Below are 16,582 nucleotides of genomic sequence, written 5' to 3' on the forward strand. Positions count from 1 at the left end.
TAATTGCAATCTACCTCCTTCAGCATACAAAAGTTCTTTATATGTAATCATTTCCTGTTTCTGTTCTATATTTATATTCTCTATTGCATGTCTAGGGCTCATATAGGAATCTTATAATCTAATTTATAGGAATATTTATTCCAGACCATAAAGAGCACTTCTCAACACATGATTCTTAAAAGCCCTATCCACTTTTTTCCATAAAATAAGTACGCATGCCATCCATATAACAAGTCATAACCTTCTATATTCAAAATTCTTTCCTCTGTTAAGTTAAACCAGTCACTTATTACTGAGAGGGTTACTGCTTCATAATATAGTTTAAAATTAGGCATTCTTAAACCACCTCTTTCCCGTGAATCCTGTATTATTTTCATTTTAACACTCGCCTTTTTACCCTGCCATATAAATTTATTAATCCCACTCTGCCAATCTTCCAAATTTTTATCCTTTTTAATTATAGGTATCATCTGGAACAGAAACAAAATCTAGGTAACACATTCATTTTAATAGCCGCAATCCTTCCCAATAGGGATAACTGCAATTTCTTCCAGCCATTCATATCATTCTGAACTTTTTGCCATAGCAAGTCATAATTATTCTTATAAAGTTTCTTGTTCGATGAGCTAATATAGACCCCTAAATATTTAACCTTTTTTACTACCTCAAATCCTGTCATTTCCTCTAGTTTTTGTTTCTGTTGTATAGACATATTTTTAATTATCACTTTTGTTTTTTCTGATTTATTTTAAATCCTGATACCTTTCCATATTTATCAATTACTTCCAACAAAATCTACTTGAATTTATAGGATTCATTAACGTAACCACTACATCATCTGCAAAAGCTCTAACTTTGTACTCATATTGTCTAATCTTAATTCCTCTATTTTCATTAATTCTCGTATTTTATCTAATAATGGTTCCAGAGTCAAAACAAACAATAATGGTGATAAGGGACATCCCTGTCTTGTTCCTTTCGCAATCTTAATAACTTCTGTCAAACTACCATTTACTATAATCTGTGCTGTTTGCTCTCCATAAATCGCTTTAATTATTCTAATAAAACAGTCTCCAAATTGCATTTTCTCTATTAATTTAAATAAAAAATCCCAATGCAATCGATCAAAGGCTTTCTCTGCATCCAAAAAAATAAGTGCCGCTGAAGTATTCTTCTTTTCCAAATATTCCAATATATTAATAATCTGTCTAACATTATTCCTCATCTGCCTCCCTTTTATAAAACCAGATTGATCAGTATGAATTCTTTGTTGTAAAACTAACATTAATCTATTTGCTATTATTTTTACAAAAATCTTATAATCATTATTTAAAAGTGAAATCGGCCTATAGTTACCAGGTTTAGAGCAGTCTTGCTCCTCTTTCGTATCAGTGAAATAAAAGATGTTTTCCATGACGGGGTATTCCACCCTAATTGTATCTGATTAAATAATTCTTTAAGTGGGCCTAATATTTCATCCTGTGTTTTTATAATAAGTTGCTGTAAGACCATCTGTACCAGGGTTTTCCCATTTTAATTGTTTAATTGCCTCCACTATTTCTCCAGTAGCTATCGGCCGGTTCAGCTCCTCCTCTGTTCTAATGTTAGAATATTCACCTTATAATCTTTCAAATAATCATAAATATCCCTATCCAATATTTTGTCTTTTGCATATAGTGCAGTATAAAATTCTGAGAATGCCTTTTAATTTTATCCTGTTGATATATCTCTTTACCTTTATATTCTATTTTTGTATGACACGTGCTTTCTGTTTCTTCCTTAAATTATATGCCAACCATCTCCCAGGTTTATTTGCATTACAAAAGTATTATGTTTAGCATATTGTATATTCGTTGCCACCTGGTCTGCCATTAACATATTAAATTGACTCTGTAATATTTTTATAGCCTCTTTAAGTTTATGATCTTGTGGGTTTTGAATTAATAACTGTTGCTTCCTTTGAATTTCTTCTTCCAAATATCTACGCTGCTTTTGTTTATTATTCCTTTGCCTGTTGTCCAAATAAATCAATATCCTCTAATAAACGCTTTGCTCGCTTCCCACACAGTTCCTATAGGTGTCCCTTTGTACATATTAAAATCAAAAAATTCTTTTAACTGTTTCTTACAATAAGTTACATTATCCTCATATCTAAACAGATTTTCATTCAACCTCCATGTTCTACCACCTTTTTTCCCTTGTAATAATTCCATCCATACTGGGCTATGGTCAGTTAAACACCTCGAAAATATCTTCGTTTTCTTCACCCTAGAAAGCAAGTCATTAGAAATTAAAATAAATCAATGCGTGAAAAGATTGATGCCTATCAGAAAAAAGTAAAATCTCTCTCATCTGGATTCCGTAACCTCCATATATCTCTAAACTCAAAGTCTTCCATCATTTCAAAAAAAGATTTTGGTAATTTTGCATGTATAGGTATCTTCTTGGAGGAAGTTCTCTTATCCCTTCTTGTATCAATTACTCCATTCCAGTCTCCTAATAAAATAAACGAACTATAATCCCAGAGGGTCAACCTCTCATGTAACATTTTGTAAAACTTTTCTTGTTGCTGATTAGGTGCGTAAATACCTATCAACAAAGTCTTTTTTGCATCTATCACCAGTTCAATAGCAATAAATCTTCCTTGAATATCTGCCTCAATTAGCTTAGCTGGTATATCCTTCCTGATATATACAACAATTCCATGCTTCTTTTCCAAAGCTGATGCAACAAAATGGTTACCCAATTTTGAATTAACTAAATATTTTTGGTCTGATAATTTTATATGTGTCTCTTGCAAACAAATCACATCATTTTTAAATTGTTTCAAGTAGTGAAATATTTTCCTTCTTTTCTGAGCTGAATTCAAGCCATTAACATTCCATGACAAGATTCTATTTGCCATTACTGGCCTCTTGAAGCTTTGAAGCAGACAACGGAAGCTCCTCCTCCGGTATCTTCCGTCTAGCTCCTCCCACAGCTTCCATAATGGGATCCTGACTTTTACTTTGAGACTGTTGCTCTTCTTTACGCTTAAGGGCTCCTCTTGTCACCCTTTGCTCTTGTGGTTCCTCTAATACTGGCAGCAATAAAGGCTCTTGGGTCACCACGCCTTCTTGAGTCTCTTGAAGTTTTTCTATCACTTCTATTTCGACTTTCAAAACTGTAGAAAGAAAATCCTTTGCCTTTAAAACCGTGTCAATTCTATATCTCCTTCCTTGATAGAATAGTGTCAGTCCAACTGGCACCTCCCATCTGAATTGAATCTGATGTTTTTTAAGTTCTTGTGTAAAAAAAGCAAATTGCTTCCTGTCTCTTAACATCTTTGAAGGAATCTCTTTCAACACCTTCAACTCCTGTTCTCCAATTTTTAAAGTTGTCTGATATGAAACTTGCAGAATTTGATTTCTCATAGTCCTTTTCACAAAATAAACCACAATGTCCCGAGGAAGCTTTCTCTGTCTTGCAATCCAAGAATTAACTCTATATATTTTATCAATTTGGTAAGCTACCTCTTGGGGTCCGCTTCAATAAATTCAGCCAATGCTTCTGATATAATTTTTCTTAAGTCTTCTCCACGCTCTTCTCGCATACCACGAATTCTAAGAGCTCCTTCCATAAGTTTATATTGTAATATCACAACCTGATCTTCATTTTGATCCACTTTTTTCTGAACACCTTTCATTTCATCTTCTAAATACTTATTTGACTGAGAGATCTGTTGCATTTCCACTTCCAATCCTTCAATTTTTTACTCAGTCCTTGAACTGCCATAAGAATATCTTCTCTTATTTTTGCATTAAAATTCTCCATCATCTCTTTTGCCTATCTTCAGAAAGTTTTAATTGTTCTTTCAATATTTCCTCAAGACTTGGTTCAGATCCCTTCTTCCAGAAGGCTTTAAAGGTTTAGCTGCCATTCTGTCTTCAAAAGAATCAGGAATTCAAACTTAATAACTCTCCTTCCCTCCTTTCAGTATAAAAACTCCGCTTGTAACAATCCACAAGTAACGCTGCTTCATCGTACTAAAAATTTTACTTTCACTTTTAGACGCCATTTTAAAAGTCAATTAATCAAAGACAAAGAAAGGTTTCAAATTTCAAAAAGGGAGTCGGTACTTGCCGTGCTGATTCTACATCAAAGTTCGAACGCTTGTGAAATTCCCGTCTGCTTGGAATATCAATCAATTTAATAAGTTCTCTAGAGCAGAAGCAACATTCCTCTCCTTTTCCCTGATAAAAACAGGGGCGTGCTGAAGTTGGAAGGAGTGGAATTCGGTGGGGTCATAAATCCAGGAAAATTCGCTCTTAAGAGCAAACCCCCTGTCAGACCTGCCACTCTTCCACAATTCTGATAATCTCTTTCACCCAGAGATTATGCTAAGCTCAGTGAACAGTGATTTATTTTCTGTTTCACTGACTTTTACAATCTTCTAACACGGAGTGCTCTGTTTGAGCACCCAGCAGGAGGGTGACGTCACTGGAGCCCTCCATGACTCAGCACTTATCCAGGCCTGCCCCTCCCTTCCTTCTGTTGCCTCCGTCTATCAAGTCTTCTGACGCGAGGGTCACTCCAGTCGGCAGCTGTTGGCAATTGACCTCCCTCAGGCTCACATGCTGTGGAGGAGGGGGAAGGGTCTAGTTGCTCCGTTTGCCTGGGCATGGAGCCAGAGCTGGGGGCTGGAGGTACTTCCTCCTCTTCAGCCTGTCTGGGCATGGAGCCAGGGCTGGGGCCGGGAGGCATACTAGGACATTCCTCCGTGTTCGGAGGCAGATAAGAAGGCCCTGGCTGTGGTGAGATCGGACGAGGCACAACACAGGGTACCCCTAGCTGGTGAGAGCGGGCGCTTCCCCCCCACCCCAGAGCTGTTGTGGCCTGCCAAAGGAGCTAGCAGCAGAGTCGGACAGTGAGGCGGTTATTAGGGAGGAACATGGGCCAGTCCTGGGTGCTGGAGAAAACTCGGACGACGGCTCTGCATCGGAGGCGGAGAGGGAGATAGACAGCAGCGAGGCAGAGGAACAGCTGGAGCCCGTTCCCAGTGTGTGCATGCGCAGAGCTGCCAGAAGACAAGAATAACTCAGAAAGCAGGGTCGACTTAGGAGTAAGGCCACACCTTGGAGGTGATTGGCCCCTCCCATGGGACATAAAAAGAAGAGTGAACAGGACGTGGGCTTTTGTAGGAAGCAATTAATTCCTTTGGTCGTTTCAAGATAGGAAAGTTCCATTCGTGGCTCTTAATAGACTCTGTGCCAAGTTTGGCCTTGCCTTGCGTTTGGAAATTGGTTCTCTGGCAGCGGTTTTTTTTTTTTTTTAATTTACATTTATATCCCGCCCTTCTCCGAAGACTCAGGGCGGCTTACATTGTGTTAAGCAATAGTCTTCATCCATTTGTATATTTATATACAAAGTCAACTTATTGCCCCCAACAATCTGGGTCCTCATTTTACCTACCTTATAAAGGATGGAAGGCTGAGTCAACCCTGGGCCTGGTGGGACTTGAACCTGCAGTAATTGCAGGCAGCTGTGTTTAATAACAGGCTTCTTACAGCCTGAGCCACACCGCGGCCCAAGGGAGATAATGGTGGGTGTTGATAAACATTCCTCTGAAAGACAGTTCGCCAAGGCCCTGTTGACTGTGAATGAGAGGAATTCACAGTCGTGTAAATAAAAGAGATTTTAAGACTTTGCTTCCTGTTTTCTAAGATCAGAACAAGAGCAAAACTGTGAGGTTTGCTGTTGGTTTGAAAAGCATGGCCTTAAACAACCCTGGCCCCTTGGGGCAAGTTAAAAGAGTTTGGAGACAAGAGAAGCATCCAACCCCCGAAGCATCTTCCCTACCTGTTCCCCAAAGCACCTGAAGGCAGAACAGAAAAGCATTGGATGGATAGCACCGCTCTGTAAAGCCTTCGTAAGGCCACACTCGGGAGTTCTGCATCCGCCTTTGGTTCGCCGCATTACCAAAAAAAAAAAAAAAAAAGATGTTGAGAGTTTGGAAAGCAACTTAAGATGATTAAAGGCTTGGAGATTAAAACATATGAAAAACGGTTGCAGGATTCGAGTTTGGGCCAGTCTAGAGAAAAGAAGGACCGGGCGGGGGGGGGGAACACAATAGCAGTCTTCCGGTATTTGAGGGGCTGCCCCAAAGAAAGGGGGGCGGGGTGTAAACTTATTTTCCAAAGCCCCAGAGGGCAGGACAAGACACAACGGATGGAAACTTATCAGGGAGAGAGGGAAGCAACCTGGAATGAAGGAGGAACTTCCTAACAGCGAGGACAATTAACCAGAGGAACAGCTTGCCACCAGAAGTTGTGGGTGCTCCTGGAGGTTTTTAAGAAGAGACCTGGACAGCCACTGGTCTGAAATGTGATAGAGCCCAGTGGTGGGTTTCACTTACCTTCACGACTGGTTTGGAACTGTGACCGCGTGCGCGGCACTTCCGCACATGCACAGAACCTTTGGCGCATACGCGGAGCTTCCGTGATGATGTCCGGTGGCTGGTGGACGGAGCCTCCCGCCGTCGCCGCTATCGGTTCGTGCGAACCGGTGCGAACCTGTAGAAACCCACCCCTGGAATAGAGCCTCCTGCTTGAACCGGGGGGGGGGTTGGACTGGAAGACCTCCAAAGTGCCTTCCAGCTCTTTTGTTATCCTACCTGCCCAGAAGTCTGGGAAGAACAGGACGGCGGCTCGCAAACCCTGGATACTTTTTACCATCGGTTCTCTTCCCTCTTCCCTTCCTGGAAAGGAACTGTGACGCCCCAAAAAAGTCTCCATCCAGGCCCATGGTTTCTTTTGTTCTTCTCCTTGCCTCTTTTGGGGTTCAGCCTTTGACCAGCTCTCCCCACGGCGCCTGCTGCTGCTGCTGCTGCTCTGGAGCCCCAGTCATTGATCCCCCCCATTTCCCCTTGGGGCATCCCCAGCCGCGCTCAGAATCTCCTCTGACATTAAGCGCCGGCTTAATCGGCACCGGGCTTAGCGGCTGCCTTCTTGACAGGTCCTCTCTGCTCTTCCGGCTTTGCCTCTTTCTTCCCCCCACCCCAATAAAGTCTCCTCCTCCTCCTCCTCCTCCTCCCAACGACAGAGTAGCACCCCCACCCCCTTCCCCTTCCCCTCGCCCCCTATTCTTTCCCCCCCCTTCCCCATTCAGGCTTCAAGGCTCTTAAAATGGAAAGTCTGCCCTCTGCGTCTGGGGCCTCGGACTTGAAAGAGGCAGCTCTTGTCTCCGTGGGGAAACTTGTAAACGAGGCCTTCCCGGGCTTTGCCACTTTTCTAATACCCAGTTTGGCTTAAAAGCTTATTAAATTGTCACTTACTTTTCCCAGCCACCTACACCACCCCCACCCTCCCCACACACCCCCAACCCATCCCCACTCCTGTTTTCTTCTCATCCATAGGAGATGTCTCTTCCTCCCTCCCTCCCTCCCCGCCCTTCCTTTGAAGGTGCCAATCTAATTAACCTGTCACACACACACACACACACACTTCTGTGTGTTTCTTTTAGTTGCTGAGGGTCAAACCTGCCTACGCAAAAGCCACCTTTGTGGTTTCTGTCGGGTTAAACAGAAGGAAAGAGAACAGATTCACATTTAACTCCCGGCCTTGTCCAGGCTCCGTCCAAGGCCAGTCTTCCAGGGACTCCGACTGGTTCTAGTTTGGGGGATTTTGCCGCCTCTTTTTTTTTTTCCTACGGGCTTCGCCGAGGGTTTTGTATGCCCCCACCAAGTTGCCTCCTGCGTCATTTCCTCAGGGCTAGACCAGAGGTGTCAAACTCAAAGCCCGCGAGCTGGATCCAGCCTGCGGGGCTGCCCTGGAAACCACGAAGGACCGGCCCGCAGTACCTCTGCCAGCAAAAACGGAGCTCGGGAGGGCCACACCCGGCCCTCCTGAGATTCGTTTTCTGCTGCGACGGCCTCCTGCAATCCTCTGCCAGCAAAAACGAAGCTCAGGAGGGGTGTTTTCACTGGCAGAGCATTCGGGCCCTTACAGGCGCCTCAGACATGAGTGAGGTCAAGCTGGCCATTTCCACCCTGGCTACACTCCTCCAGCCCCCCCTCCCCCAGTCAAACAGAACTCTAATGCAGCCCCCCCCAATGAAATCGAGTTTGACAACCCTGGGCTATACGAAGTTCCCTCAGTTGGGAGTGTGTTCCCTATGCTGCCTCTTCGGCCATTTGTGGGGGTTGTGTGTGTGCAGGTTGCGTCTCGGTTCTCCTTCTCGCTTTCACGGAAAGGAGCCAGCCTCAGCTGCCACTTCCTCTTCACCGCTGCCGCCGAAGTTGTGTCGAGCTGAAAGACACAACTTCTGAAGTCACCGGCACGATGGGAGGAAGCCCATTAGCGCAGGGGTCCCCAACAACCCCCGTGCGATGGCCCACCTTGGGGCCTTAAGCCATTTGGAACCAGGCTGTGGAAGTGGCAGGCGAGCATGCGCGGGCATCTCCACTTGCTCAAACAGCAGGTGAGTGTGTGCTCCATTCGTGTGTACCTGCCGCTTGCACAAATGGAGTTGAGTGCACGCACGTAATGCCGCTCACAGGAAACCATCCCCTCTCCCGCCCTTTCCCTCTGGTCCACAAAGCCAAAAGCTTTGGGGAACTCTGTGTTGTGGCCCGCCAGCGGTTGGAGGAGCTGGCAGCAGATTCGGGCAGCGAGGAGGTTAGGGAGGAACATGGGCTAGTCCTGGAGTCTGGGGAAGACTCTGATGAAGGCTCTGCGTCCGAGGCAGAGAGGGGGCCAGGGCCGTCTGACAGTTATCGACTGCCTTCGGAGTCAGACATCAGTGAGGCAGATGAACAGCTGGAGCCTGTTCCCAGTGTGCGCATGAGCAGATTTGCCAGACAAAGGAAACAGCTGAAGAACAAGGGTCGACTTGAGAGTAAGGCCACAGGTGGACGATGAAGGGCCCCTCCCAGAGGGAATAAAAGAGGAGCAACAGGGGAGTGGAGTTTGCAGGAGACAATCAGTTCATTCCTGCATTCTTGCCAAGTATTGCAGCATCTGAAAGATATCGGCCTGGCCGCTCTCCAAAGCCTGATAAAGGTCGGTAATCATGAACTATCTTGAAAGACTGCGGGAGAGGAAAGACTTTGGTGGAGAGGGAGTCACTGTAAATTAAACAAAAGGGGTTTATCAGGATGAGGACTCGGCTTCGTGCTGCTGGGGAAACCTAGGTCAGAACACTCTGCATTAGTGGATTAGCCTAGCCTAGAGCTTCGGTCAAGCTGTTGGAAATTTATCTGCCTCTTCTGTGCTTGTCTGACCATTGGCCTCCCCTTTTCTCCTCGACAGGGCGAGCCCATGAGGATAATTTATCGCATGCGAGGCCTGCTGGGAGATGCCACGGAAGAATTCATAGAATCGCTGGATTCCACTACAGGTACAGCCCTTCCATCCTGCCCCTCGGGGGCCGCTGGATGCTGTTTCTTGAGTGCAGCGTCCAATGGGAGCTCCTCTGCCTCCCGAGTCCCAGCTGATTGGGAGGAAATGGAGATTTTACAGTAACCTTCCCCTGGAGTGGGGTGGGAATGGAGATTTTGCAGTATTCTTCCCCTGCCACGCCCACCAAGCCACACCCACAGAACCAGTAATAAAAAGAATTTGAATCCCACCACTGGTGCTGTCTGAGCTTGCTGGTTTTCTTGCAGACGTTTGATTACCCAACTAGGTAACATAATCAGCGCTAGAAGGGAGAGGGGTTTGTGGGAGAGGAGGAGGACTGTGGGGCCCTGGGTGCTCTCTGAGCTTGCTGGTTTTCTTGCAGACTTTTCATTACCCTAACTAGGTAGCATCATCAATGCTAGTAGGGACTGGGATTTGTGAAGTGGAGGAGGAAACGAAAGACATGGAAGTGAAGGAGGAAGAGGAGGAGGAGATGAAATAATAATAATAATAATAATAATAATAATAATAATAATAATAATAATAATAATAATAATAATAATAATAATAATAATAATAATAATAATATTTTAATTTGTATACCGCCCTTCTCCCGAAGGACTCAGGGCGGTGAACAGGCAGATAAAATATAAATACACACAATAATTAAAAACATCCCTTAAAAAACTAATTTGAATGCCCAAAATGTTAAAAAACGTACTCCCCCGTAAAATAACAAAATTTTAAAAACCCATCCAATAAAAATAAAAATCAGGCTAGTCCAGCCATACGAAATAAATAAGTTTTAAGTTCGCAGCGAAAGGTCCTAAGGTCAGGTAATTGTTGAAGTCCGAGGGGACTTCCATGAAGGACATGGAAGTGGGGTTATGGAGAGGAAACCACTTAGAGAGGGCTGTAAAAGCAATATGAAGCGGTATATAAGTCTAAGGGCTATTGCTATTGGTTAAGCCTGTCTATATGTTGTGAAATTGAAGAGTTGTGCCTCCACCCACCACCCTTGGGAAAAGTAGCCAGGATCTTTTCTCCCAGCCTTGTTGATGCTGTTGTTGAAAGCCTCTTTTTCTCCCCCCCCCCCCACCAGATGAAGAGGAGGACGAGGAAGAAGTGTACAAGATGGCGGGAGTCATGGCGCAGTGCGGCGGTCTGGGCTGCATGCTGAATCGCTTGACCGGGATCAAAGACTTCAAACAAGGCCGGCATCTGCTGACGGTGAGCCGCGTCCCCTCCCCACACACACACGCACCTCCCCTTCCTGTTGGAAGTCCTTTGCCAGCAGAATGGTTGGGTGAAGAAGGCCATAGATTTCCTCCAAAGGTTGATGAAAAGAGAAGGTTGAAAGAAGGAAGGAAGGAAGGAAGGAAGGAAGGAAGGAAGGAAGGAAGGAAGGAAGGAAGGAAGGAAGGAAGGAAAGAGAAAGAAGGAAGGAAGGAAGGAAGGAAGGAAGGAAGGAAGGAAGGAAGGAAGAAGAAAGAAGAAAAAAGAAAGAAGGAAGGAAGGAAGGAAAGAGAAGGAAGGAAGGAAGGAAGGAAGGAAAGAGAAAGAAGGAAGGAAGGAAGGAAGGAAGGAAGAAGAAAGAAGAAAAAAGAAAGAAGGAAGGAAGGAAGGAAGGAAAGAGAAAGAAGGAAGGAAGGAAGGAAGGAAGGAAGGAAGGAAGGAAGGAAGGAAATCTTTCAGTTACACCTCCAGCAAAGGGAAGAGTTTTGTTGACCATCATGGCTACCTCCTTCTCATTCTTCTTTGGGTTGCGGTCAACGTCAGTCCAAGAAATGACTCCAGTATCAAAAGATCGAATCCAGCCAAGAGGGACAGAGGCAGGCAGCCAATAGCAGAGCCCCTAGCAGCTCCTGGTCACGGCTAGAGGAAATCTTGCCTGAAGCCTTGGACTCTACCAACCCCAGAGAGTTAGATGAACCAAGGAGGTCCTCCTTGATGACATCTAAGGCAGGGGAGTCAAACTCGATTTCATTGAGGGCTGCATGAGGGTTGTGTTTGACCTCGAGGGGGGAATGGTCATGGTGGGCGTGACACGGGACTCATTTTGGGGGCACCTGTGATTGCCAAGTGCTAAGGTAGGATGTCCCTGAGTCCCTCATTCACACTCATTATAATCTATCTTCCTTCCTTCCTTCCTTCCTTCCTTTTCTTCGTTTTCCTTCCCTCTTCCCTCTCCTTTCTTCTTCCTTCCCCTCTTTCCTTATTTTTCCTTCCTTGCTCTCTTCCCATCTTTCTTTCTTTTTCTTGTTCTTTCCTCTTTCCCTTTCTCCTTTCCTGTCCCTTCTTCCATGCTCAAATGCAAAAGGGGAAACATTTCTCCTTTTGTTTTTAGTTTGTTTTGATGGCGAAAACAGGGCTTGCGGGGTGGGGCTCACGGTCCTCCCCAGCTTCATTTTTGCTGCAGATGGCCCACGGGCCAATCCTCTGCTGTTTCCAGGCTGACCCCGTGAGCCAGATCTACGGGCCTTGAGTTTGACACCCCTGGTGTCGTGTCCCACTCCTCCTCTGACGTCCGGGTCGGGGAAGTCCATATCAAGTGTGGCTGCAAAGCCTCTGCAGCTTTGCCAAAGTTCTGTCAGAGTTCTCAGGGCAGGCAGGAGACCAGGATGTGACTTCAGCAATCCAAGTTAGACTTTGCCTGACTCAAAGAATGCCAGAAAGCAGATCCTTTATATAGGCCATGGGGTGTGGCTCCATGACTCAGCACTTATCCAGGCCTGCCCCTCCCTTCCTTTTGCTGACGTCGCCTCTCCACTCTCCGGAAGCGTGGGTCCCTCCAGCCTCCAGCTGTCGGCAGTTCCAGCTCGTGACTGGCTTCACATTCCCCAGGCTCACATGCTGTGGGGGAGGGGCCCAGCCGCTCCGTTTGTCCGGGCATGGTGCCAGGACTGGGGGCTGGAGGCATGCCAGGACATTCTTCTGTACTATCAGTGACTGGCAGGAGATGAGAGGGGCCCAGCTGCGGAGAGGGAGGCGAGCGAAGCACAACACCTGGTTTAGTGGAATCTTTCCAAGCAGTGAGAGGAAACTCCGGCCATCAGGTGGCCAATTGCCTGCTTCTCTTTCCTTTGAGAAGCTCCTGGTCCGCGGGGCTTTCAACGTGACCAAATATTGCTTGGGTGGAAGCTGCTCCTGAAATCTTCGACCACCTCTTCCTCCCGCAGGTCCTGCTGAAGCTCTTCAGCTACTGCGTCAAAGTGAAGGTCAACCGCCAGCAGCTGGTGAAGATGGAGATGAACACTCTCAACGTCATGCTGGGGACGCTCAACTTGGTAAGCGGCCACGTTCCCACCGCCTGGCAGGTTCTCTCTCTCTTTCTCTCTCTCTTTCTCCTTCCCTGTTTGGGGGCAAGGAAGCGGTGATGCCCTGGGCCAGCAAAGAGGTGTCCGAACTCTCCATCTTCAATGCTCTCGTTTGCGTCCTCTTCGTAGGCTTTGGTGGCCGAGCAGGAAAGTAAGGACAGCGGAGGAGCGGCGGTGGCAGAACAGGTCCTCAGCATCATGGAGATTATCCTGGACGAATCCAACGCGGAGCCGCTGAGTGAGGACAAGGTTGGTGCAATGTGGGCGGAAGAGGAAGGCGGGTGGCCTTCAGAGGCAGAGTGTCAGGCCTGCCACCATTTAAACCTCCTAAGCAGAAACGCTCCTTGGCTCCATCGGTTGAGAAAGGTATATAGTTCGATTAGAGGTAAAGTGTATCGCAGCATTGCATAGCCAGAACTGATAGTTTTGTCTAGCATTTATTTTGTATCGGTGTCTTCTGAACTTTTGCCAAGAAAAGCCTTTGGCAGTTTGCCTAATTGGACCAAGGTTGGTGATAGGACTGAGGAATTGTGTTGGGAGGAATTTGCTTTAATTTAGTTGAACTACGCTGAGAATGAAGTAATTCAAAAATTTGTTAATTTTTACACTGATTGAGTTTCCTACTACCTACTTGGGCCTGGTGACCACTTGGTGAGGTTAGCTTCTGGTTTGACAACAGTCCTCGCAGGCAGGCAGGCAGGAAGAAGCCGGGCTGGTGTCCCAAGGGGCCTCCGCTTGCCTCTCAAGCGGGTGGGCGATTCTCTCCGCAGGGCAACCTGATCCTGACGGGCGACAAGGACCAGCTGGTGATGCTCCTGGATCAGATCAACAGCACGTTTGTCCGCTCCAACCCCAGCGTGCTCCAGGGCCTCCTGCGCATCATCCCTTACCTGTCCTTTGGGGAGATGGAGAAGATGGAGATCCTGGTGGACCGTTTCAAGCCCTACTGCAGCTTCGACAAGTACGGACAAAGGACGGCGCCCGGGGCTGTTCTCCGTCTTCTTCTAAATAACGCTTGGGTTTGGGCGTGTGGTGCGTGCACACAAGCGGGGACCCGTGACCTTCCCACGTTGCACAAACGGAGCCGGGCGTGCGGGTTTTGCCCGGTTTCTCTCCTGCGCAAGGAGACAGACGAGGAACGAAAACGTTCTCTTTTGGAGTTTCGTTCTCTTTTTAATTTGCCGTTTTTAGTTTTATGATATAAAATACAAAGAAGAGAAGAGAGAAAAAATAGAGGGAAGGAAAGGGAGCGGGGGGGGGGGAAAGGGGGTGTGAGATACAAGGGGGAAGAGAAAAAAGTAAGAAAAGGGGACATTGATTTCCAGCTCTTAGCCTTAGCGCAGTAGAAGTTGAATACGCTTCAACCTCCACTTTTTGCCTTGACACACGAATATATATCTAGCCATTCCTATTAACACCAAATCGTCCTAATCCACAAAACTAAGGTCAGCGTTTCATTTTTCTTCTTCTTCCCAAGCACAAATTCCAGAAGCGATATCCAAATAAGAACATAACAGTCGTGGCCAAAAGCGTGGAAACCTTTTGGGAAAAGTATATTTTCTAAAATAGAATAGAACAGAATAGAATAGAATTTTTTACTGGCCAAGTGTGATTGGACACACAAGGAATTTGTCTTGGTGCATAGGCTCTCAGTGTACATAAAAGAAAAGATACCTTCATCAAAGTACAACATTTACAATACAAATGATGGTCAATATATCAATATAAATCATAAGGATTTATAGCTAATAACACCACTTTTATTGGTGTAGTAGTACCATAAAATTATATATCAGTGGAAAGATAATTTAATCAAAAATGTAATGCAATCACTTTTATGAAGGATTTGCTGTTAGAATAGCAGTGAGAGCATAAAGAAGAAAAGTGAAACACGTAGAAAAAACGAGATATGCAAAAATGATCATGTCAGTTAATCCTTAGTTGGGTAACCTTTAGCATGAATGACGGCCTTACAACCTCTTCCCATGGAGTGAGCGAGTCTTTTAGTTCTGCAGCTCTTCTAATGATTGAATGATGGCTTCTATTAACTGGGTTTTATTGCTGGGTCACTTCTGACTAACAAGTTTCTTTAGTCGGCTCCATAGATTTCCAATTGGGTGAAGGCTATTCCCAGGCCATTCCAGCAGTGGAATAGGATTATCTTGAAACTCCCCCCCAAAAAAAGTGGTGTTATAAGCCATCAAACCTCAAAAAATACACTTTTCCCCAAAAGGTTTCCACAATTTTGGCTGCGACTGTATTTTCAGTCCATTTAACCATTCCTGCTTCCTCCATTTTCCTTGCTATAGAATTTTTTTTGAGTTTCGTTCTCGTTTCAAACTGCCCAGTGCCTTTTCCTGGCCCCGAAAAAGCCGAACACAACTCAGGTGGTCTTTGTGTGCCCCTCTTGATGCCTCCTTTCTTCCCACCCCCACCCCTCTCTCTCTCAGGTATGACGAAGAGCACAGCGGCGACGACAAAGTCTTCTTGGACTGTTTCTGCAAAATTGCTGCCGGCATCAAGAACAACAGCAACGGGCACCTGCTGAAGGACCTCATCCTGCAGAGAGGGATCACCCAGGGCGCCTTGGACTACATGAAGAAGCATATCCCCAGCGCCAAGAAGTGAGAGACCCGCTTGGGGGGCGGGGTCCGCGGGGGGGGACGGGGCTCGGCCTGGGGGTGGCTCCAAGGTCCGGGTCTCCTGGCTTCTTACCCCAAGGAACCTCTATGGGTGGAGCAGGGCTGAAATCTAAAAATTTTCCCTACCGGTTCTGTGGGCGTGGCTTAATTGGTGGGTGTGGCTTGGTGGTCAGGTGACTGAATGGGCATGGTCAATAATAATAAATAATAAAGTACACAAAACTTGGGAGTGCACCGGTCTACCGTCTTTAAAAATAGAGACTTCAGTCTACCAGTTGCATTTTACTGAGAGGCCCCGGTCTACCTTCTTTAAAAATAGAGACCCAGGTCTACCAATTGCCTTTTACTGAGAGGCCCTGGTCTCCCAAGTGCCTTTTTTTGGCAGGCACCAGTCTACCTTCTTTAAAAATAGAGGCATCGGTCTACTAGCTGCCTACAGCGCTGATCAGCTGTAGTGCGGCCCTTTGAAGTCATTTAAGGCCCTTTGCAGCTATATCACCACCGAGAGCTTCAGGGACAGAAAAGAGGAACAGCCAGGCGTGGGCAGTGGGGGGGGGCGGGGGGCAGGGATCTTTTTGCTACCGGTTCTCCGAACTACCTGCTCCCATCGCTACCGGATTGCGCGATCCGGTCCGAACCAGGAGCATTTCACCCCTGGGTTGGAGAGAGCGTGAGATAGAATCCTGAACTAGGGCTGAGCCCCACGGGTTCCTTGTATGCTGCATACTGGCCGTCCCCCCTTCCCCCCCCCCCAAAGACGGGGCTGGTTCCTAGTGCGGCAGCCCAGGCGCCCCTTTTCCCATGCTGGAACTTTGAATACTTCACCGGAGGCTCTTTCCAGCCAGGCGCTGTTGGGGAGTTGCAGTCTGGCGGTCCAGAAGGCTTCGCATGAGGCCTGGATTTGAAAGGCCAGCCCTGCAGTGTATCCGAGGGAACCCGTTTTTTGGGGGACTGGGGGAGGCTTTCATTGCTCCCAAGGAGAGACAGGGCTGAGCGATGCTCCGTGGATGTTTCTGCGCTGACAGAGGCTGCTCTCATTTCCCTCTTCCCTCTCCCCCACTGCCTCTCCGACAGTTTGGACGCCGATGTGTGGAAGAAGTTTCTCTCTCGACCGGCCCTTCCGTTTATCCTGCGGCTGCTCCGAGGACTCGCCACCCAGCATCCGGCCACCCAGGTGAGGTGCCCTCCCTCCCTCCTCTGCCTCCTCCTTCCACCTCCTCTCCTCCTCCTCCTCCACTTCTCCTTC

The 16,582-nt window shown here is 46.6% G+C and overlaps 1 protein-coding gene across 3 annotated transcripts in view; it reads left to right on the plus strand.

Moving 5' to 3' along the window:
• Positions 1–16,582, plus strand: part of UBR4 (ubiquitin protein ligase E3 component n-recognin 4) — a 150,241-nt gene that overhangs the window by 124,146 nt on the left and 9,513 nt on the right. For all 3 annotated transcript variants that reach the window (XM_058161118.1, XM_058161119.1, XM_058161120.1), the window contains 7 exons: positions 9,288–9,375; positions 10,480–10,607; positions 12,557–12,664; positions 12,824–12,943; positions 13,465–13,655; positions 15,145–15,318; positions 16,411–16,510. In XM_058161118.1, the coding sequence (XP_058017101.1) occupies positions 9,288–9,375; positions 10,480–10,607; positions 12,557–12,664; positions 12,824–12,943; positions 13,465–13,655; positions 15,145–15,318; positions 16,411–16,510 (909 nt within the window). The remainder of the gene's footprint in view (positions 1–9,287; positions 9,376–10,479; positions 10,608–12,556; positions 12,665–12,823; positions 12,944–13,464; positions 13,656–15,144; positions 15,319–16,410; positions 16,511–16,582) is intronic.

This window comes from Ahaetulla prasina, chromosome 18 (assembly GCF_028640845.1).
Source record: "Ahaetulla prasina isolate Xishuangbanna chromosome 18, ASM2864084v1, whole genome shotgun sequence".
NCBI lineage: Eukaryota > Metazoa > Chordata > Lepidosauria > Squamata > Colubridae > Ahaetulla > Ahaetulla prasina.